The 23,680-nt window shown below is 32.7% G+C and overlaps 1 protein-coding gene across 15 annotated transcripts in view; it reads left to right on the forward strand.

Moving 5' to 3' along the window:
* Positions 1-23,680, forward strand: part of GPHN (gephyrin) — a 609,447-nt gene that overhangs the window by 320,191 nt on the left and 265,576 nt on the right. For all 15 annotated transcript variants that reach the window (XM_019451514.2, XM_019451516.2, XM_019451519.2 and 12 more), the window contains one exon: positions 7,858-7,952. In XM_019451514.2, the coding sequence (XP_019307059.1) occupies positions 7,858-7,952 (95 nt within the window). The remainder of the gene's footprint in view (positions 1-7,857; positions 7,953-23,680) is intronic.

Below are 23,680 nucleotides of genomic sequence, written 5' to 3' on the forward strand. Positions count from 1 at the left end.
CTTCTGATGTGAATATTTCTACTATTGAATTATGTGGTTAAATGATATTCACGTTTAACTCTCCAATGTAGTAGAGAAATAAGCTTTTTTCAGAGCATTATAAATTAAATGTAGAGTATGTTATCATAACTAGCATTATATTGTGACATCCTTTTAGTTAGCTAAAAATACTTTATAGTGTTAATACTTTAGTTTTATAAGAAGAGTAACAAACATCATGACCCCTTTTTAAAAATGGAAAACTGAGAGATAAATTTCCAGAGGCATAAAAATAAAAACATAAGCTGATATTCACTTATTATGTGAATAATGAAGGACTCTTAGGTTATAGGTGATGAATAAAAAGTGAGACGATCATAAAATGAGAGGTTAGTAGCTTTAAAATCAATCTTTAGATGAGCAAACCTGTAGAGCAGGTTGTTTAATTCAAGCTCTAGCATGCCATAGGCTCCAATTACTTACATGTACACATTTTTCTCTCATATTACTAATGGAACTTAGCTAAGTTTATCTCAAAATAGCAGAAATATTGGATTACTCTGTTTTTAGGAAGGACTTACTCATTTTCTTCTTTCCCAGTTGGCTTCTAATTTTAAAATTGAGGGTGGTATGAGATGACAAAATACAACACTTTATAATGATAATTAAAACAGAAAGGAACTGTTTTTACCTGTTTTCGCTCTCTTCTCAGCAGTTCTTCCACTCATCCCAGTTCCTTGACTTCACCTATGTCTTGTTCCTCTCACTTTATCCCATGTGACTATTTTTGTGAGAACCTAATTTTGTAGAAAGAGAACTTTAAACATGATAATTATGTGTTCGTAATGTAGATACTTTATAAAGAGTCCACAGTGAGAATTATCATACCTTAGGGCAAAAGAGCAAAGTTTGAGACTGTCTAAAATCAATTGGCAGTGAGCCATTTGCAAACAGTACATATAGGTCTAAAGTAGGAGCTTGTTTCTTTTATTCTCAATTAAGATGTGTAAGGATAGCCTAAAGTTACACTGTGTTATAAATATTAAAACTTGCACTGCTTTAGGGATACCAAGTAATTATGTGTGATCATTAGTAAAGTGGAAATTCAATGTATAGATTTTTTTTAGGCAGCTGTTATGTTTCTGTTTAAATTGTACACTTCTAACCACATTAAAAAAGCAAACAAACAAACAAAAAACAACTCCAGAGTAGGTGGAATACAGAGACTGGGCTATATTCTCACCTGTTGAGTAACCAGACAGCCCCCTTATAGTACAATTTTAAATTGTATCATCTTTCAACTTCATTTTTCTTCAGATTTGAGAAACAGGATATTTTCCCTTATGTACACAATCAGCTTTTGAAAAGGAGCATGAATGAGTAACATTTTTTTTTCTATATAGATTGAAAGACATATGTACTATGTATCTACCATAAAGAACTTTATTTTCTTGGGCCCCTGGGTGGCTCAGTCGGTTGAGTGTCCGACTTCGGCTCAGGTCATGATCTATGGTTGGTGGCTTCGAGCCCAGCATCAGGCTCTGTGCTGACAGCTCAGAGCCTGGAGCCTGGAGCCTGCTTCGGATTCTGTCTCCCTCTCTCTCTGACCCTCCCCTGCTCATTCTCTCTTTCTCTCTCTCTCTCTCTCAAAAATAAACATTAAAAAAAATTTTTTAATTTAAAAAAATTTATTGTCTTTTACATAATGCCAAAAGTGAATAAATGTATATTACAGATATAAAAATACTAATAATCCATAGAAGTATCACTAGTCTTTCACCTTTTCCTGCAATGAGATGTGAAGTAGTGCTATTTATATAAGTGGAATATGAAGATAAGTATTCTCATGAAAATCTCTTATAAAAATAATTTTATCATCTGAGTTCCCTGATTTTTGTTTGATAATTTGATTATCAAGTTAATGTTTAGATAAAGGAGGAAATTAATGTGAAAAAATAACTCACTGTGGAAAGAGAAAAGTAAAGTTAAGAAGTATTTGCTATATACTCTCAAATTGGTTAACAACTTGGTTGGGATCTAAATGTTAGCAAACAAGGTGAGATTTTTTCATAAAATAATACTTGGAAATTTTTTAATTACCCATGATGAAGACTGTCTCAGTAGCCCAGAAACTGATTTTTACTCTAATGTTAAAATAAATCCTTTTGTTGAGCTAGATAAACTGGTTAGCTTGCTTTAGGGAGCCATGTTATAAGAAATACTTATCTTTAAACCTTGGTGATATGTTAACTTGGTGACACTTCATGAGAACTGAGTTGAACTGTGGGGCTGTTGGCATCTTATACTCACTTCATTGGGATGGAAGATGACATTGCTGTGGTACTTAAATTTTTACTCTTGTGTGCTTTTCGTCTCCTTTGATCTTTCATCATACTCAGATCTTACTTAAACATTGTACAACTTTAACTGAAAAACAAAATGAGAGTATCTCCACTCTTCTAGGAGTGGAAGAAAATGTAAATATTTAAGAAGTCTAAAAACTCTGAGTTAAAGAAGTATATAAATAAGATCGTTTCTTCCAAATAAAACTCAGATAAGTACCTTCATTCCCTGGTTGCAGCTTCTCCTTTGTAACAGTAGCCTTTAACCATTTAGTCACATGTTATGATACACTGATGTGTTATGATTGGTTGAAAGGTATTTGCAACTAATAAAAAATTAAACTATGCAAGTGAATATCTTAATCAATTAGAATAAATTCAAGGCTGCCTTTAGAATAATGTCCCTCTTGCTTCCATTATGCTCTGTCTCTTAAATGAAAGGAGAAAGGAGTAGATTTGTAGCTGGTGCTCCTTCTTGACTATCTAGGAGTTAGTCGTGTACAAGTTTTATCCATCATGTGTAGTCTTAAGGAAAAAAAATATATTAAAGATAGCTTCTGTGTGCCATATGATACTTACAGAGGCAGACTCTGAATTGTTAGTTTATTATAACCCTTTTTTAAAGTGTAAAATAAAATTAATGTGTTTACCCTTTAATTGATAAAGTAGGGTAAATTTAATTGGCTGTCATTAAACTGCCTATTTATTACCTAATTTATCTCCTCAGTAGGTCTATATTTTGCTCTGATGAAGGCTCCTCATATTTATTTCAGTCTACTTTACAAAGTTGAATACAAGGTGAGCATGAAAATTAGATCAGGTGGTACACATTATCATTAATCTACCGCATTCCTTCCATCTGTAACGTGTTTTTCAAAGTTGGTCCTTTGACCAGCATCACAAGCATAACCAGAAACTAGTTAGAAATGCAGATTTTGAGGTGCCAACACTTGGTTTCGTTCGGCTCAGGTCATGATGTCATGGTTCATGGGTCCAAGCTGCACATAGGGCTTCGCGCTGTCTCTCTCTCAAAATAAATAAATAAACGTTAAAAAAAAAAAAAAAAAGAGTTTTAAAGATACTCTTTGTTATTTAAGACTATTTAATCAGCAGAGGGCACTGCAGTAATTCTTAGGAAATTTTGTTAAATCTATATAGTCAAATTACAGTCATATAGATATTAATACATAGGTTATGCTCTGTTGATAAAAATATGTCTAGAAAAATAAAGAAAAGCACTATATTAAGTGGTTTTTCACAGTCACCATGAGTATAAGGAATTTCTGCACATTTACATTTAGCTAATATGTGTCCTGTACATATTTAAACCACATGGCCCGTTAGCAATAACATTTTTTGATATTGTTTTTCCTGTGAAATTAAAATGGATCTGAATTTCATTGGCAAGTTCTCGGGGCTATAAAATTATTGTTTATAACACCCTTTTTTTGCAACTTGAACAGTCTATGAAGCACTTTCTGACTTTAATGTGTCTTAAAAGTGTCTTTGATAAAAAGATCACAATAAGTGGTTTTCCCTAGGTGGTTTCATAGTTTAGAAAGCATTTAGCAACTTTCATAGTTTAGAAAGTATTAAGAAGTTAAATATGAAATGTTTTATTTAAAGAGAGTGGCTAAATCCAATTAAACCTCATTATTTTGGACTCCACTAGTTCAGAAAAGGTTATATGTGAAGTAGGAATATAAACTTCTCCTATTGCTCAAGGAAACAAAGATAATGTATAAGAAAGTTAGAAACAATTTAATTAAAAAATTTCAAACTTTTAATGGCATTCTTTTTTGCCATTCATTATGAATAGCCTATTGATAATGAATGCTTGTTACTTACTCATTAACAGGCACAGATAAAGCTACACTTATTAAAACCATTCTTCTGTTTCTATGATCTACTAATTTAGACAGAATTTTCCCATTTCCTCTAAATTAAGTTTTATTCCATTGCTCTTTACCACCTTCTTGTACCTTTTCATTTATGGTTTATAGATGTTTTTACCCAGCTCTTGCCCTCTTGTCCACCTTCCAACTCCCACTTCATTTGGCTGCTTGTTCCTTTTAGATCCAGTGTTTCAGTATTCTGCTCCCTGCCTCCCACTTGCCAGTGTTCTTACATTTAGGTTCTTGCTCTCCATTCTCTTTCCCCTCATCTTTGCTTCTCAACCACTGTTTCTAGGTTTCATTTCTGGATTTTTGTGTGTTTCCTATTTTCTAACTGGTATAATCAATCAAAACTGCAAGGAAGTAAGGTGGATTAGAAAGAAGAGGCACAAAGAGAATTACCATGTATTGAATGCCTATTCTATGCTAGGTTATTGACTTGTATCATTTAGTTCTCCTAAGATGTAGGTATGTTTCATTATTATCTCCATTTTATTCATAAGTACACTGAAGCTCCAAGAGGTTAAATATTTTGTTCTAATTCACAGAGCAACTATGTGATAAAGCTGGGTTTCAAACCTATATTGGTTCATTTATTCATTCTTTTATTCAACAAATATTTATTGAGTACACATACTATATGTTGAGCACTGTCCTAGGTGCTGCAATACATCCAGCTCTTACTCTCATGAACTGTAACTGTTGTGGCATTGTCTGACTTCACAGATGGTGATCTTTCTGCTATACTAAACAGCTTTAGAGGAAGAGAAAATACAAAAGGAAATAGAAGGGCTCTAATGTTTTATGGAAAAGATAATATTTGATATAGATGTAAAAAAAGGACTGTTCTGTGTGTTATTTAGAAGTATCTTGTGTGTATGTATGCATATATATGTGTGTGTATATATATACGCATCCTTCAAAGTATTCAGAAATTGATATTGTTATCATTCTTTTCATTGGTTTCATTTTTGTTCAACAAGAGAATGATAAAAAATGTATATATCCAATCAAAAATGCTGTTTTGTGTTTAGTCCTAGAAAGAGTGTGACACTTCTGCACTCACCACTGTAGACACCAGTGCCTTTTAGTGGCATCACCAAAGTATCTATTTTTCTTTTATGTTCTAAAACAAGCAAAATTTGTGTCTGGAGGCCCAGATTATCTAGATGATTTCACCATTAATTGTCCTCCCTAAATTACATTTAGAAAAAGATGAAGACCTCTGTGTAAAGAATACGTTTATTCATCCATCCATTCATCATCCATATATTTATTAATACTCTGAAAAGATATTTAGGATGGTTTGCCCAAATACATGAAACAAAAATAGACCTTTTAATAGAATAAATGTGGGAAAATAAGGAAAGGAAAAATAAGATGAAATTAGGTTGTGTTCCCTACTAAAAAGGATACACAGATTTGACTCTTCTCAAGGGTAACTGATTCATAAGCATCATAATTAAAAACAAACAAACAAACAAACAAAAAATGGTAGCCCAGGGGAGTACCCATTCCTAAGTATGACACTTGAGAGAAAGTTTCTCATATAGCTCCTCCTAAAGAGGATCACAGTGCAAAGTGGTATACGATGGCCTTAAATACTTCCTAATATAAATACAAGTTTCACTGAGCCATTTCATTGGATCCAGTTGCATATAGTAAAACAATTCTTAGAAAAGTGAGAAGAGGCATTGTAGGTAGACCACTGTGGTCCAGCCAAATCCAGTGGTTTATTTTAGAGAATCTATAAAAATTAGTGAATTACATCTCTTGTAGATAGTTCTCATTTACAATTTGTCAATCAGGTTTTTCATGTGGTAGGTGATGGTGAATTTACACACTCTTAGAAGTTTGTTTTATTCACTACTGTAACATCAATTCTAGAATACTACCTAGGGCATATTAGATGCTTAATAAATATTTGTTGCGTGGATGGATAAATGTTTTTGAGGTATCTGTTTAAGTGAAAGACTTCTCAGCTATTTTAATATTTTCTTCCTTTGTCCTTAAATAACGTATGCTACTATACTTTGGAGTACATCATCTTTATATGGATCCCAAATTCATTAAATGTTGAACACTGTTTATGTGACTTTTTCAAGCAGATGATGAAGTAAATGTTAGCCCTGTCCAAAGAATTCTTTTAAGATTGTTCTCAGTAATATGACATACTTGATTTTTAAGACTCTAAGATTTACAGTCTCTAAGTAAAGGTTACAAACATCAATAAAGCAGTTTATCACATGGAAATAGTGTTTCTTATCAGGAGACCTCAGAATCATACTAGAAAGCTGAGTTTGGAAAACCAAGGATAGATTCTGGATAATGCTAGCTTGGCATTATTTTAGCTATATATTTAAATAAAAGTAATTAACTCCCAAACTTAGGAATTTAAGAATTTCCTTTTCTCCTGCCTGCTGGCCCTCTATTTTTAAGGCAGGTTTTATTGAAAGACATTATGGTAGTGTTAATTTTCCTTTAAAATTTCTGCCATTGTTAGATATCACATTATGCTGGGATTCAGTGGACTAGTAGATCACATCAATTCTGGTAATGCTTTATTCTATATAATTATAAGGGATTAAATAACTTTGTGCAACTTAGAAGTTTATTTATAACATCAACCAGCATCTAACACATACCTGATACAGTTCAATTATTTTGCCAAGTCCTCGACCTAAATTTTGCCAGAGCTACAATCTGATTTAGTACTGTCCCTCTACTTCTAATAAAATATTAAAAAAATAATCTTTCTCTATATTCCTCCATAATTTATCTTTTATTTCATTTGCCTTTCTTCTTCTGTACTGGAATAGTTTATTTTGCAAACTTTATTCCTGTATTGCTCCCAATTACTATAAATTACTTCATATGTAGAAACAGGATTAAGAATACATTTAGTCATTTATTTCACTCCCAACTTTGAGCGTTAAACATATCTTTACCATCACAATATGATAAATATGTATCTACTCTGACCTTTAGAAAGTGAAATTTTCCTGTCTAATTCACTTCAGGTTTAACTACACAGTCTTAAAAATGCCCTATCTTAAAACATTTATTGTATAGTTAAAACCTATCACTCCATTAATTGTTTTTAAAAATACTAAGATAATTTATATTGAAAATATGAAAGATGGTAAATTTAGTTTTTCTTCTACCCAAAACATGAGAAAGTTAACTTGGTACTTCCTGAGTTCCTTTTAATTGTATCATAAAATCATAGAGCTAGGACAGAAACAAAATGATCTCAGGTTTTAGGGATTAATTATTTCATGTGTAATAGACAAAGAAAAATACCCAGATTTCTTGCACTGTGAAAATCATTGAGCTATTATAACAATCTGAGATTTCATTTTAAAATTTAGGTTTTTAGATGAGACTTGCATCAAATACCTCTGAATTATAAGAAATAAGAAAGGTCTGCTAATATATAAAAGTTCCCTGGATGTCCTGGTTGTCAGCTTTTATTCAGAGGTCCCAAAGAACTGAGTCTCAATAAATACAATGTTTGGGAAACTACAAAGTATGGTTTATAGAAAGCATGATTTATAATTATTTTTAAGTTAACTTTACTACTCTGCATTCCTTCCTTTTGGCTTATTTCACTCAGTTTGCTATTTAATCTTTAATTACAGGCCACAAAAGAAGTAATAGAACGGGAAGCGCCAGGGATGGCCCTGGCAATGCTGATGGGATCACTTAATGTTACACCTCTGGGCATGCTCTCTAGGTAAGAAAGTCACCAACATGTTGCAAAGAAAATTAATTCCATACCACTAATCACTACAATAGTCTAATTAATATAAGAAACTTTAGCCAATAACACTTAAATTTGCTCCCTTTTTCCCCCCAGAGTTAAGAGTCTTAGTATCCTGTCTAGATAAATCTTAACCAGTTTCCTTCAAGTTTTTTTTTTTCACATATTATCTTTAAACTTTTAGAAAATATTAGATTATGCTAAAAGTTGTCAATCCTGACCCAGAGAAGAGTGCAGTTTATCAAGATGTAAAATTATTTTTGTATGTGATTATTTGTAATCATCAATTAATATTCATTAATTGTCATTAAATGCTAATTTAATAACAGTAAACAGAATTTTTTTTTCAGTAAGTTATTCTCATATGTTAGAAATTTTTAAATAGGCATATTTATGTGTGGTCATAAAAAGCTAAATTAATATTATTAGTGTTTTAAGTTAGTATATTTAAAACTGTGCCTTTGTTGACATAGATGTTGACATCCTTTCTCTCTGATGTTTTAGTTATTTGTTATTGTTTTAGTAACTTAGATTAAAATCTTCTTTAATGAGGACAGCATACATCATTTAAGTTAAAGACAGAAGTATCAACTTAGTGAGAACCTGTTGACTTAATGACCATTGATTAATAGACAGTTGATCTCTGAGCAATCTAAAAATACACGACAACATTATAATTTAGGGATTCATAATCATCATGTATAGCCATTTATTCATCCTGTGTACAATATGAATACAAAACTAAATATATCTATATAACTGTAACACATGGAATATGAATCATAATGTCCTTTCTGTTACTTAGACAGGGTTTATATCCCATTAATGGCAGTTACTTGAAGCACAGCTACAGGGAAATGTGAATGGGTCATTAGTTACTATATTCTCTTTGCTGTCACATGTACTATAACATTTAATTTCAGTAAGAGCAAAAAAGAATTATAGTAGCATGTAGAAATTGTAAATTTAAAAGTCCATGCTGATCTTTAAGGAATTTGCATTGATTCTTTTAAGCTGTTCTTTTTTTAACCATATCTACATTTCTGAGGTCAAGGGTCACATTTGATCCCTTTTCTCTGTGGAATTAAGCAGTGGCCTTTGGACATAAAAGAACATTTTGTTGGCATACAAGGAATATGGTCAAGAAAAAATTAAACTTCATCTCTTGTTGATTCTTTTATAATAAAAATCTAATTGAGCAGAAATAATAATGCTCTATTTGCCAAGCCCTGTATTAACCATTAGGGATACTAAGGATAGAAAGAAAAATAAGGCATAATCCTCACCTTAAGGATCCCAGAGTTTACTTGGAGAACTTGTTCTTTGCAACTGTTAAGGTAACTCTTTAAGTTCAATATAGCTTTTTTTATCCAGTATAGAAATATCACTTTCCGTCTTATTGAAAGATTTTTCTGGATTAATTCCTCTTCTACCTTCTGAATCCACATAATTCCTGAGCACTGGACTATTGAGTGAGTAGAAATTTAATCAGCAGGAGGTGATTCTAAGTACTTTGGAATAAGCCTATCGTCTTTATGCTGAAGGCTTTGAAAATTAAAATAACTACACAGGATGGTAACAGATTCTACTTGCTTTTCTTTCTGTTCATTGCTTATTTAATGGAGAGTTTATTTACAAGTTTAAAACAGAGATAGTAGTCTGTGTGTATCATGCATAAAAAATTGTGGAATATTTTCCTAACTGTTCATTTTTTGTGAGCAAGGCCTTTTTTCAAGGCCTTTTAAAAATATTACTGTCTTAAAACAGCCATGATTATATTGATGTTTCCTTTCTTATATCATTGTTACCTTGTATGTACTTTGGGCTTTGTACATGCTTCTGTTATAGCACATGCTATATTGTAATTATATACTTATTTGACTGTATTACCTAATTTGTATAAAATCCTTAAGAACAGGAGCTTTATCACATTCATTTTTACATCCTCAGACCCCAAAACAACTTCTGACACATAGTGAGTACTCAAAGAATGTTTATTATTATGATTATTGTTGATAAATCAGTGTTTCATGCTCATTCTATATAATTTTTTTCAAGGTAAAGTAATACAAGTTGTTGCCTTGCCTTCCTATTTTTTTATCTCTAGAAAACAGCATGAAATAAAAATAATTTTTTAAATTTCTAAATCTGCTTAAAATGGTTTTTATCTATTTGATTAACTAAATAAACTCAAGTTATACAACTTGTAACTTATAACAACTTAGTTACAAGATAGTATCAAGTAATAGTTAAGAGCATCATCTCTGAAGCCAGACTGCTTGGGTTCAGTTCTGACTCTACTACTTACTAGCTACTTAACATCTTTTTTGTTTTCATTTTCTCATGTGTATATGAACATGTTAATAGTAACAACCTTTTTGGATTGAATCCATATAAAGTGCTTAGAACAACAACTGATTCATAATAAGTCTTATTTAAGTGTTGACCACTGCTATGGTGTTTTATTGGTTGAGAGCATGACAACGCCTTCAGTAGCTTTTCTTCATAGTAGTTATTTCATCTAGAAATATCTTCGTTCTACCTTCATTCTTGAAGGATATTTTCACTAGATGTAGAATTCTGGATCAACAGTTATTTTCTTTCAGCACTATAAAAAAAACATTATTCCACTGTCTTCTGGCTCTGTGTTTCCTACCAAAACTTAAGTGATTCAGAGAAAGCAATGCTAACTAACAGGGAAAGCTATAGCTGTAAAAGCTTACATTTTTTAAAAAAAAGGAAGATCTCAAAAACAACTACATAACATTACAACTTAACTAGAAAAAGAACAAATTAAACCCAAAGCTAGCAGAAGGAAGAAAATAATAAAGATTAAGACAGAGATAAATAAAATAGAAAATGTAATGACAATATAGAAATCAACTAAACCAAATATTGACTCTTTGAAAAGATGGACAAAATTGAAAATTTTTAGCTTATATTGGCTAAGAAAAAAAAAGAGACAAGACTCAAATTACTAAACTCAGAAACAAAAATGGGGACATTACTACCAATTCTATAGAAATAAGTACTATAAGAAAGTACTATTAACCATTGTATGCCAGTAAATTGGATAACCTAGATGAAATGGACAAATTCCTATAAACACAAACGCTATGCAGATTGAATCAGAAAAAAATAGAAAATCCAAATAGATCTGTAACAAGTTAGATTGAATCAGTAATCAAGAACCTATCTACATATAAAATGGCTGTATCAGATGTCTTCACTGGAGAATTCTACCAAACATTTAAATGTGTTTTTCTCCTTTATCCTACAACTGTGGTATATTACCTTCATTGCTTTTCATATGCTGAACCATCCTTGCATTCTAGGGATAAATTCCACTTGGTCATGGTGTATAACCCTTTTAATATACTGCTGAATTTGTTTTGCTAGTATTTGTTGAAGATCTTTACATCAATGTTCATAAGGGACACTGGCCTGTAGTTTTCTTATCTTGTTGTTCTTTGTTGGGCTTTGATATTAAGGCAATGCTGGCCTCATAGAATTAGTTAGGAAGTCCCTTTTCTTCTGTTTTTTGGAAGAGTTTGAGGAGGAATGGTGTCTTTTTTTCTTTAAATGTTTGGTGGAATTATTTAAGATAATTGTAGATTGGCATGCAACTGTAAGAAATACTGCTTAGAAATGCCATGCACCTTTATCAGGTTTTCCCCAATGGGAACAATTTGTAAAACTAGCACAAAATTAAAATCAGCATATTAACATTGATGCAGTGAAGATAAAGAACAATTCCATCACCACAAGGATTCTCCCATTGTCTTTCTTTTGCCATACCTACCTATCTCCTACCCAGCCTTTCTGTCCAAATCTTTGACAACCACTAATCTTTCCTCCATTTCTCTATTTTGCCATCTTGAGAATTTAACTAAGTAGAATCATGTAGTATGTAACATTTTGATTGTTTTTTTCTGTTCAGCATAATTCCCTAGAGACTCAAACAATTGTTACATGAATCAACAGTCCACTGGTTTTTATTGCTGAGTATTATTCCCTGGAATTGATGTATCATAGTTTGTTCTACCATTTTTCTATTGAAGGACATCTGGGTCATTTCCAGGTTTGGCTTTTATGAACAAAGTTACTCTGAATTTTGTTTACAGGTCTTATTAACAGAATTTTCTGTTTTTCTGGGATAAATACCCAGAATACAGTTGCTGGGTCATATAGCAGTTATGTGTTTACTTTTATGATAAACTGCCAAATTATTATCCACAATAACTGTACCATTTTATATCCCCACCAACAGTGTATGAGTGATTTGTTACATTTACATTATGGTTTCCTTTTGGTAGTGTACATCCTGTGTGTTTGGCAAATGTATACTGACATATATTCATCTTTATGGTATCATACAGAGAATTTCACTGTCCTAAAAATCCTTTGTGCTCTGCCTATTCATCCCTCTTTCCTTTTCAGTACCTGGCAACCACTGACCTTTTTCCTATCTCCATTGTTTTGACTTTTCCAGTATGTCATCTAGCTGGAATCATATAGTATGTAGCCTCTCTAGATTAGCTTCTTTTGCTAAATAATAGCATTTAAGCTTCCTTTGTGTCTTTTCATGACTTAATAGCTCATTTCTTTTTAACACTGAGTGATATTCCATTGTCTGGATGTACCATTTATTTATCCATTCACTTACTGAAGGTCATCTGGTTGCTTCCAAGTTTTGGCAGTTATGAACAAAGCTGCTGTAAACATCCATGTGCAGATTTTTGTGTGAAATTTTGGTGAATAAATTTATAGTGAATAAATTTTCAACTACTTTGGGTAAATATCAAAGAGCAGAATTGCTGGATTGTCTGAGAAACTGTGATGTCTTCCAAAGTGGTTACATCATTTTTCATTCCCACCAGCAATGAATGCAATTTCCTGTTGTTCTGTGTCCTCAACAGTATTTGGTGTTGTCAGAGTTCAGAATTTCAGCCATTCTTTTTTTTCTTTTTTTTCTTTTTTAAGATTTTTTTTAGGTAATCTCTGCACACAATGTGGGACTCAAACCCACAACCCCGAGATCAAGAGTGGCATGCTCCACTAACTGAGCCAGCCAGGTTCCCCAAGTTTTGGCCATTCTAATACATGTGTAGTATTATCTAATTATTGCTTTAATTTGCATTTCTCTGATGATATATGATGTTGAACATTTTTTCGTATGAATATTTACCATCTGTATATCTTCTGTAATGAGTTGTCCGTTAAGGTCTTTGGCCCATTTTTGGGGTTGTTTGTTTTATTATTGTTGAGTTTAAAGGTTTCTTTGTACATTTTGATTAATATTTCTTTATCAGATGTGTCCTTTGCAAATATTTTTTCATTCTCTGACTTGTCTTTTCTAGACATTGTTTTTCATAGTGCAGAATTTTTAATTTTAATGAAGTCCAGTTTACCAATTATTTCCTTTATGGATTGTACCCCTAGCATTGTATCTAAAAAGGAATCATACCCAACTCATCTATGTTTTCTCCTGTGTTATCCTGTAGTTCTCTAGTTTTGTATTTTCCATTTTGTTCTATGATCCATTTTGAGTTAATTTTTGAGAAAGATGTAAAGTCTATGTGTGGATTCATTTTTTTCACATGTACATGTCCAGTTGTTCCATGTACATGTCCAGTCTATTTATTGAAAAGACTATCTTTGCTCCACTGTATTGCTTTTGCTCCTTTATGAAAGATCAATTTACTATATTTATGTGTTTCTACATTTCTGGGTTCTCTATTCTGTTCCATTCATCTATTTGCTGTTCCTTCACCAGTACCACACTAGCTATAACTTTATAGAAGGGAATCACAGTCCATATGTATAAGTCTCCTAACTTTATTCTGCTTCAATATTGTATTGACTATTTGGGATCCTTTGTCTCTCCATAGAGAATGTAGAATCAGTCTGTAAATATCCATAAAACAACTTGCTGGGATTTTTATTTAGATTGCCATTGAATCTATAGATCAAACTGCGAAGAACTGACATCCTGATGATATTTACTTTTCTTATGTATAAACATGGAATAGGAACTTTATTTAATTCTTCATTGATTTCATTCAGTCTGATAGCTTTTGTTAGATGTATATAAGTTTTTCATTTGGGGGGCTGCTAATGTAACTGATATATTTTTCATTTCAGTTTCAGTTGTTTATTGCTGATATATAGGAAAATGATTGACTTTTGTATTTTAACTTTGTATTCTGTAACCTTGCCATAATACTTCTTAGTTCCAGAAGTTTTTTTCTTGACTCTTCCGGATGTTTTACTTAGATGACCATGTCATATATAAAGAAAGGTAGTTTTGTTTCTTCCTTCCCAATTTGAATACCTTTATTTCCTTTTCTTGTCCTATTGCAGTAGCTAAAAATGTCCAGTATAGTGTTGAAAAGGAGTGGTGAGAGAGGATATCATACTTGATCTTACTAAGCAAGCTTTGAATTTTCACCATTGAGAAATGTATTGGATGTATGTTTTTGTGGATATTTTTTATCAAATTGAGGATGTTTCCCTCATGCCCCTCTATTCCAGCTTACTGGGTTTTTATCACAGTGGGTGTAGGATTTTGTCAAATGTTTGTTCTGCATCTATTGATATGCTCATGTGACTTTTCTATTTTTTGCCTGTTGATGTGATTGATGGATTATATTAATTGATTTTGAAATGGTGAACCTGCCTTGCATACTTGGGATTAATCCTACTTGGTCATGGTGTATATTTTTTTTTTAACATTGTTGGATTCAATTTGCTAATATTTTGTTGAGGATTTTTGCAGATATTGTGTATAGGTTTTTTCTTCTAATGTCTTTGCTTGGCTGGTGTTAGGCTAATACTAGCTAGCCTCATAGAATGAGTTTGGAAGTATTCCCTCTGTCTCTATCTTCTTTAAAAGATTGTAGAGAATTGGGGTAATTTCTTTCTTAAAGGTTTGGTAGAATGCACTATTGAATATATCCAAACCTGGTGCCTCCTGTTTAGAAGATTTTTTTTTTTAATGTTCATTTATTTTTGAGAGAGACAGAGACAGAACACGAGTGGGTTAGGGGCAGAGAGAGAGGGAGACACAGAATCCAAAGAAGGCTCCAGGCTCCGAGCTGTCAGCACAGAGCCCAACACAGGGCTTGAACTCACAAACTGTGAGATCATGATCTGAGCTGAAGTCGGACGCTCAACCGACTGAGCCACCCAGGCACCCCTAGAAGATTATTAATTAGTGATTCAATTTCTTTAATAGAATAGGCCTATCTAGATTGTCTGTTTCTTCTTATGTGAATTTTAGCAGATTGCATCTTTAATATAATGGTTCATTTCATCCAGGTTATCAAATTTATGAGTGTGGAGTTGTTGTAAGTATTATTATCTTTTTAATGTGCATAGAAACTATAGTGATACCCTCTCTTTTATTTCTAATATTAATAATTTGTGTATTCTCTCTCTTTTTTCTTTTTTTTTTTAACTTAGCATGGCTAGAGGCTTATTGGTTTTATTTATCATTTCAAAGAACTGGTTTTGGTTTTGGAGATTTTCTCTGTTGATTGCCAGTTTTCAGTTTCACTGATTTCTGCTCTAATTTTTGTTATTTCTCTTCTGCTTACTCTGAATTATTTTGCTTTTATTCTATTTTCTTTTTCTTAATTTTTTTTAAATGTTCATTTATTTTTGAGAAAGAGTGAGACAGAGTGTGAGTGGGGGAGGTTCAGAGAGAGGGAAACAGAATCTGAAGCAGGCTCCAGGCTCTGAGCTGTCAACATGGACCCCGACATGGGTCTCGAACCCACAAGCCATGAGGTTATGACCTGAGCCAAAGTCAGACGCTTTATCCACTGAGCCACCCAGGCGCCCCCCAGGCACCCCAGGCGCCTCTATTTTTCTATTTTTCTATTTTTCTTAAGGTGTAAATTCAGGTGATTGATTTAAGATCTTTATTTTTAGTGTTCAAGGCTATAAATTTCCTTCTAAACCCTGCTTTCTCTGCATTTCAAAGTTTGAAATTTCTCTCTCTCTCCCTATTTTTTTTTTTTTACTTTTCATCTTTGTGTCTTATAACTAGAAATTTGTATTTCTTAATTCTCTTCAGCTATTTTGCCAATTCCCTTACTCCCTTTCATTTTTGTTTAGTTCAAAATATTTCAAAATTTCTCTTGGATATTTCTCCCTTGAAGTGTTATTTCTTTTCTTTTCTTTTCTTTTCTTTTCTTTTCTTTTCTTTTCTTTTCTTTTCTTTTTTTGACTCAAGCATTATTTCAAAGTGTGCTGTTTAATTCCACTGTGGTCTGAGAGTAGACACTGTAGAATTTCTATCCTTTTTAAATTTGTTAAGGTGTGTTTCATGGCCCAGAAAGTGGTCTACCTTGGTGAATGTCTCACATGAGCTTGAGAAGAATGTGTATTCTGTCATTGTTGGATGAAGTAGTCTATAGATGTCGATTATACCCAGTGTTTGATGGAGTTGTTGAGTTTAGGTATGTCTTTACTGATTTTCTGCCTGTTGTGTGTGTCCATTTCTGAAATGGGGGTGTTGAAGTCTGCAACTATGATAGTGGGCTTAATTTCTTCTCTTTGTAGTTTTTAGTCTTTGCCTCACATAGTTTGATGCTCTGTTGTTAGGTGACCGCTTGTTAAAAACATGTTTTTTTGGAGAACTGACCCCTTTATCATTATAAATGTCCTTCTTTAGCACTGGCAACTGTCCTGGCTTTGAAGTCTGCTCTGTCTCAAACTAATATATTTACTCCTGCTTTATTATTATTATTATTATTATTATTATTATTATTATTATTATAAATGTTAGCATGATAGGTTTTTCTATATATATCCATTTACTTTTAATCTATATTTATATGTTTAAAGGGGGTCTCTTGTAAACAACATATAGTGGGGTTGTGTTTTTAATCCACTCTGACAATCTCTGTCTTTTATTTTTGCATTTAGACCATCGACATTCAAAGTGATTATTAATATAGTTGGATTAATGTCTCCCATATTCAATACTGTTTTCTATTTGTTGCCATTCTTTGTTCCTATTTTTATCTTTCACTTTTTCTGCCATTTGTTTGTTTTAATTGAGCCTTATATATGATTCTGTTTTTTCTCCTTTCTTAGCATATCAATTATACTTCTTGTTTTACTTTTTTTAGTGGTTGCCCTAGAGTTTACAATATACACTTAAAACTAACCAAGTCCACTTTCAAATGGAATACCTTATAATTACACCTTGTAATAACAAAATTATCCTAATTCCTTCCTTCCTCCCATCCTTTGTATAACTGCTGTCATTCATTTCACTTATATACATAAGGATACATATACACATAAAATATATACATAAGCATATATAATGAATATACTGTTGATCTTATCATTTTGAACAAACTATTATATGTTAGATCAATTAAGAAAAATAAGTTTTTATTTTACTTTGATTATTCCTTCTTTTATGCTCTGTGTAGGGACATATATCATTTACCTTTTCTCTAAACAACTTCTTTTAACATTTCTTGCAAGGCAGATCTACTGTCAACAAATACCTTCAATTTTTATTTGAGAAGCCTTTATTTCTCCTGCACTGCTAAAAGGATAACTTCACAGTGTACAGAATTCTAAGTTGGTTGTTCTTTTCTCTCAACACTTTAAATATTTCTCTCCACTTTCATCTTGCTTGCATGGTTTCTGAGCAAAAGTCAGGTTAATTCTTATCTTTGTTTCTCTTTACATAAAGGTTTTGTTTTTCCTCTGACTTTTAGGATTCTTTCTCTTTGATTTTCTATAGTTTGAAATTATATGTGTAGGTATAGTTTGAGGGTTTTTTTTGTTTTTTGTTTTTGCATTTATCCTATTTGGAGTTCTCTGACTATTTTGGTGTCTGACATTAATTTGGGGGAAATTCTCAAGCATGTTTTAAGTATTTCTTCTTTTCTTCTTCTAGTATTCCCATTACACACGTGTTATACCTTCTTTAGTTGTCCCACAGTTCTTGGATATTTTGTTTTGTTTTCAGTCTGTGTTCTTTTTACTTTGCAGTTTCAAAAGTTCTATTAATATATCCTCTAGTTCAGAAATTGTTTTCTCAGCTATGAGCCCATCAAAGGCATTCATCATTACTGTTCATTTTTTTTTTTTATGCCTAGCATTTCTTTTTCATTCTTTCTTTGGATTCTATCTTTCTGCTTACATTGCCCATCTGTTCTTGCATGCTATCTACTTTATCCATTATAGCCCTTCACATATTAATCTTATTTTAAATTCCTGGTCTGATAATTCCAACATCCTTGCCATACCTGGTTCTGATGTTTGCTCTTTCACTTAAAAATTGTGTTTTTACCTTTTAGTTAGTATGCCTTGTAATTTTTTTCTTGGTAGCCAGCCATTGTGTACTAGGTAAAAGGAACTTGTTTGGTTTCTTTAGATTATTTTTTAAGGTTTTATTTAAATTCCAGTTAATATACAGTGAAATACTTGTTTCAATTGTACAATTTAGTGATTCAACACTTAAATACAATACCTGGAGCTCATCACAAGTGCCTTCCTTAATTCCCATCACCCATTTAACCCATTCCCCTGCCCACCTCCTCTCTGGTAACCATCATTTTGCTCTCTATAGTTAAGAATCTGTTTCTTGGTTTGCCTTTCTCTTTTTCTCCCTCAGACTCATTTGTTTTGTTTCTTACGTTCCTCATATGAGTGAAATCATATGGTATTTTTCTCTGACATTTCACTTAGCATGATACTCTAGTTCCATCCATATCATTGCAAAGGTCAAGATGGCATTCTTTTTAATGGCTGAGTAATATTTGTGTGTGTGTGTGTGTGTGTGTGTGTGTAAACACATCTTTTTTATCCTTTCATCAATCATTGGACATTTGGGCTGTGTCTATAATTTGGCTAATTTGTAGATAACGATGGTATAAACATTGCAGGGGTATGTATCCTTTTAAATTAGTATTTTTGTATTCTTTGCATAAATAACGTAGTAGTGATTCCTGGATCATAATGTAGTTCTATTTTTAACTTTTTGAGGAACCTCCATATTGTTTCCCAGAGTGGCTGCACCAATTTGCATTCCCACCAACAATACAAGAGGTTGCCCCATTTTTCACATAAAAGGAACTGTTTTAAATAGGCCTTTAGTAATATGGTGATGAAATTTGGGATGAGGGAAAGTGTTCTGTATCCCTACATCAGGTCTCTGTACTTTAGTGAACCATTGCCTCTGGACTTTGTACCTCACAAGTGTTTGTAGTTTTTTTCTCACCACCACCCCCCAACCTTAGGTGGGACAGCATGGCTAGAGGGAGCAGGAGTGGGGTATATTGTGTCTTCCAGGTCAATTAGTCTCTGATAATATCCCAGCAGATTATGCTCTGGTTAACTAGTTACCTCTGAAGGCACGCCTTGTTAAGAAGAACAGAGTGCTAACAGTGTTTCAGAATGGTTCCTTTCTTCTCCCCTTGCTGGAAGCACAAGGATTTTTCTTCAGTATCTACTAGAGGAACCTGGTTATGCTCCTGGAGGTAAATCTCACAATATTTTGGAGGGTCCCCTATGACTAGGTCCTCCTAGAATTTTTAACTTCCACTTGTCCATACTGAGCATCCAGCAATTCATTAATAACAACTCAGGTTTTCCCACCTCAGCACTATTTCTGGCAGCTGTTTCCCTTGCAATTCTCTGCTGTGGTAAGCCAGAACTTCCTGTATTTGCTTGTTGGCCTCTCCAGTCATGGAGACAGCAGTTTGCCCTGTGTCTCCCCTCTCTTACAGATTCAAAAAGAGTTGATTTTTCAGTCTGTTCAGGCTTTTCTTGTTAGTAGGATGGAGTGACAATTTTCAAGCTTCTAACGTGAAGTACTGGACACAAGAAATCTGTAAACAGTATTTTTTTTTAATTTTTTTAATTTAAGTATAGTTGACATGCAATATTACATCACTTTCAAGTATACAATATAATGATTCGACAACTTTATACATTATTCTATGCTCATCACAAGTGTAGCTACCATCTGTTACCATACAACAATTATGTATACCTATACTGTACCTTTCATCTCTGGGACTTATTCATTGCAATAGCTTGAAACTTGTACCTCCCAATCCCCTTCACCCATTTCATTCATCCCCCTGCTCTGCTACCCTCTGGCAACCACCAGTTTGTTCTTTGTAGAAATATAATTTGTATACTGATCTTATGTACTGCAGCCTTGATTAAATACTAGTGCGATCTAAGAGGGTATTTTTTGTTTTGTTTTGTTTTAAGAGTCTTTCATCATGTCATCTGTAAATAGGAGGGAGCAGTTTTATTGCTTCCTTTCTGATCTGCCTGCCTTGATTCTTTCTTTTCTCTTGCCAGTTGTACTGACTAGAATTTCCACCACTGTGTTCAGTAGCCATGATGAGAATGGGCATCCTTGACTTTTTCCTGATCTTACAGGAAAAGCTTTCAGTCCTTCATCAATTAGTATAATGTGATTTGTAGGCTTTTTTATAAAAGCTTTAAAGTCTGAGAAAGTTTGTCTCTATTCCAAATTTTTCTGAAGAGTTGTTACCATGAATGAATATTGATACGCTTTTGTACATAAATTAATAAATTATGTGATCTATTTTTTCTGTCTGTATGGTAGATTATATTGATTGACCTCTTTACATATAGAACCAGTCTTGCATTCTTAGAATAATCTCCATTAGGTTATGTCATATCATTTTTTTCCATTCTTTTTATATATTACTGAAATATGTTTGCTAATATTTTGGTAAGAATTTTTACATATATATTCATAAAAGATACTATTCTACAGGTTTTTTTACTCTATCTGTATTTACTTATCAAAGTATATTAGCTTCATAAAAAGTAGTAAATAAAGCGTTCCTCCTTCTTTTCTCTGGAAGAGTTTGTTTATGTAGAATTTATATTAATTTCTCTTTGAATACTTTGTAAAATTTACCAGTGAAACCATATGGCCTGGAGATTTATTTTTCTAGAGTGTTTTCACTGTAGATTCAATTTCCCTAAAAGTTATAAAGCTACTCAAATTATTTTATTTTTGATTGAATGTGGCATTTTGTACTTTTCATGGAATTCTCCCATTTCATCTAAGTTTTATGTATGTAGTACTTTCCTAGTATCTCCTTATTGTTATGTGTTTGTCTTCATTGTCTGTACTAATATTTTTATTTCATTTGTATATTGGTAATTTGTCTTCTTTTTCTTTCTCAGTCTTGCTTAAGATATTTCAGTTTTATTGATTATTTCAAAGATTGGGATTTTTGTTTCATTGGTTTTTTCTATTATTTTTCCATATTCAAATTTCATTGGTCTCTGCTCTTATCTTTATGATTTCATTGTTTATCTTATTTTGGGTTTATTTTGCTGTATACAGTCCTTAAGGTGGGAGCTTATATTGATTTGAGACTTACCTCCTTTTTAATGTATTAGAAACACTGTTTTAGGTGAATCCCACAAATTCTGATATGTTGTCTCTTCATTTTTAATCACTGCAGTATTTTTTTTTCATTCCTTTAAGACTTCTTTGCTCCATTGGTTACCTAGAAATTTATAAACTTGGTTTAGGTTCAAAGTGTATGGGAATTTTCCTATTATCTTTCTGTTATTGATTTCTAATTTCATTCTGTTATCAGAAAACACATTGTATGATTTCAATTATTTTAAACTTGTTGAGGTTTATTTTTATGGTTTTGGATATGATCTCTCATGGTAAATGTTCCATAAGCACTGGAGAAGAATATAGATTGTTTGGTCAGGTGGACTATTCTATGTCAATTAGATCCTGATAATTGATGGTGCCTTTGAGTTTTTCTGTATCGTTATTGGTTTTTCATCTAGTTCTTCTATCACAATATCTAAAAAAGAACTTGCATCCAAAATAAAGAACTTGTAGTTATTTACCCAAATGATTTGAAAACTTTATGCCCATGAAAAATCTGCATGTGAACATTGATAAGATAATTGCTAAAAACTGTAATCAACCAAGATGTACTTAAGTAGGTAAATGTATAAGCAAACTGTGTTGCATCCATACAATGGAATATTATTCAATGATAAAACAAAATGAGCTATCAAACCACAAAAAAGACGTGGAGGAATCTTAAATGCATATGCTAAGTTAAAAAAAAAAAAGCCAATTTGAAAATGATACATACCATAGGATTCCGCTTTTGTGACATTTTGGAAAAAGTAAAACAGTATAGACAGTGAAGTGATCAGTGACTGCCAGGGATTTGTGGAAAGAGGAACATAGATGAATAGATGAATCACAGCCAATTTTGAGGGCAATAACACTATTCTGTATGATACTATAGGGTGAAACATGGAAACATATGTTATGCATTTGTCAAAACTCACAGAACTTTACGTTACAAAGAATGCTTAATATATGCAGAATTTTTTTAAAAACAGCATTTAGGCAGTTGGCATATCCCAGAAAATAATGCAGACTCTGAGAAGAGAAACTAAATATATTAAAAATATAGGAAACAGGGACGCCTGGGTGGCTCAGTCGGTTGAGCGTCCAACTTCCGCTCGGGTCATGATCTCGCAGTCCATGAGTTTGGGCCCCGCGTCAGGCTCTGTGCTGACAGCTCAGAGCCTGGAACCTGCTTCAAATTCTGGGTCTCCCTCTCTCTCTGCCCCTCCCCTACACATTCTCTCTCTCTTTCTATCTCTCTCTCTCTCTCTCTCTCTGTCAAAAATAAAGAAACTTTTTTTTTTTTTAATATAGGAAACAATCTCACTGAAGGGGCTGGAGGGAAAAGATGCTGACCTAAATATAGTAGTCCCCCTTTATCCACAGGGATACATTCCATGATCCCCAATAGGTGCCTGAAATCACAGATAGTGCTAGACCCTATATGTATACTATGTTTTTTCCTATACATACTTAACTATGATAAAATTTACTTTATTAATTAGGCACAGTAAGAGGTTAACAACAATAACTAATAATAAAATAGAACAATAGTAACATACTGTAGTAAAAGTTATGTAAATGTGGTCTTCCTCTCAAAGTATCTTATTGTACTCTATTCACGCTTCTTGTGGTGATGTGAGATGATACATGCGTATGTAATGTGATGACGTAAGGTGAATTACATAGGCAGTGTGACATAGTGTTCTATTGACCTTCCAATGATATGTTAGAAAGAGGACCATCCGCTTCCAGACTGCTGTTGATCATGGGTAACTGAAGCTATAGAAAGTGAAATTGCGGAAGGGAGGGGGCAGGGATACTACTGTACCTTTGGATATAAGTGGTGTTTGTAAGGCTAAAGGTAAAGGAATTGCACATAAGCATTTTATTCTAGTTGATAGTTCTATCCCTTGCACACTTGAGTTAACAATTCTGATGTTACTATATATGTTTGCTGATATTACTATATATGTTCACTATATATGTTTCAACAATTAAGTAAATGGATGGTGAATGGTGGGAACTGCATTTCTCATTGATACAGTAGAAAATCACATATTTACAATGGGAGGAGGCTAGAATGATCCATGTGTTCAGAGTTGGAGACATCAGTGTGGATTTATGTTTGTTTAATATAAATGGTATACAAATGGCATGTATATAGAAATATTTGTAGATATGTGTACGTACATGGTTAGCATACATACATATTCCTTTGCTCTCTCAGCAGAAAGGGTCCAAAAGAAACAATACCTCAGCATACCTAATGCTCAGGTAT

Source organism: Panthera pardus, unplaced genomic scaffold, assembly GCF_024362965.1.
Source record: "Panthera pardus isolate Hobbes unplaced genomic scaffold, ASM2436296v1 HiC_scaffold_24, whole genome shotgun sequence".
Classification (NCBI taxonomy): domain Eukaryota; kingdom Metazoa; phylum Chordata; class Mammalia; order Carnivora; family Felidae; genus Panthera; species Panthera pardus.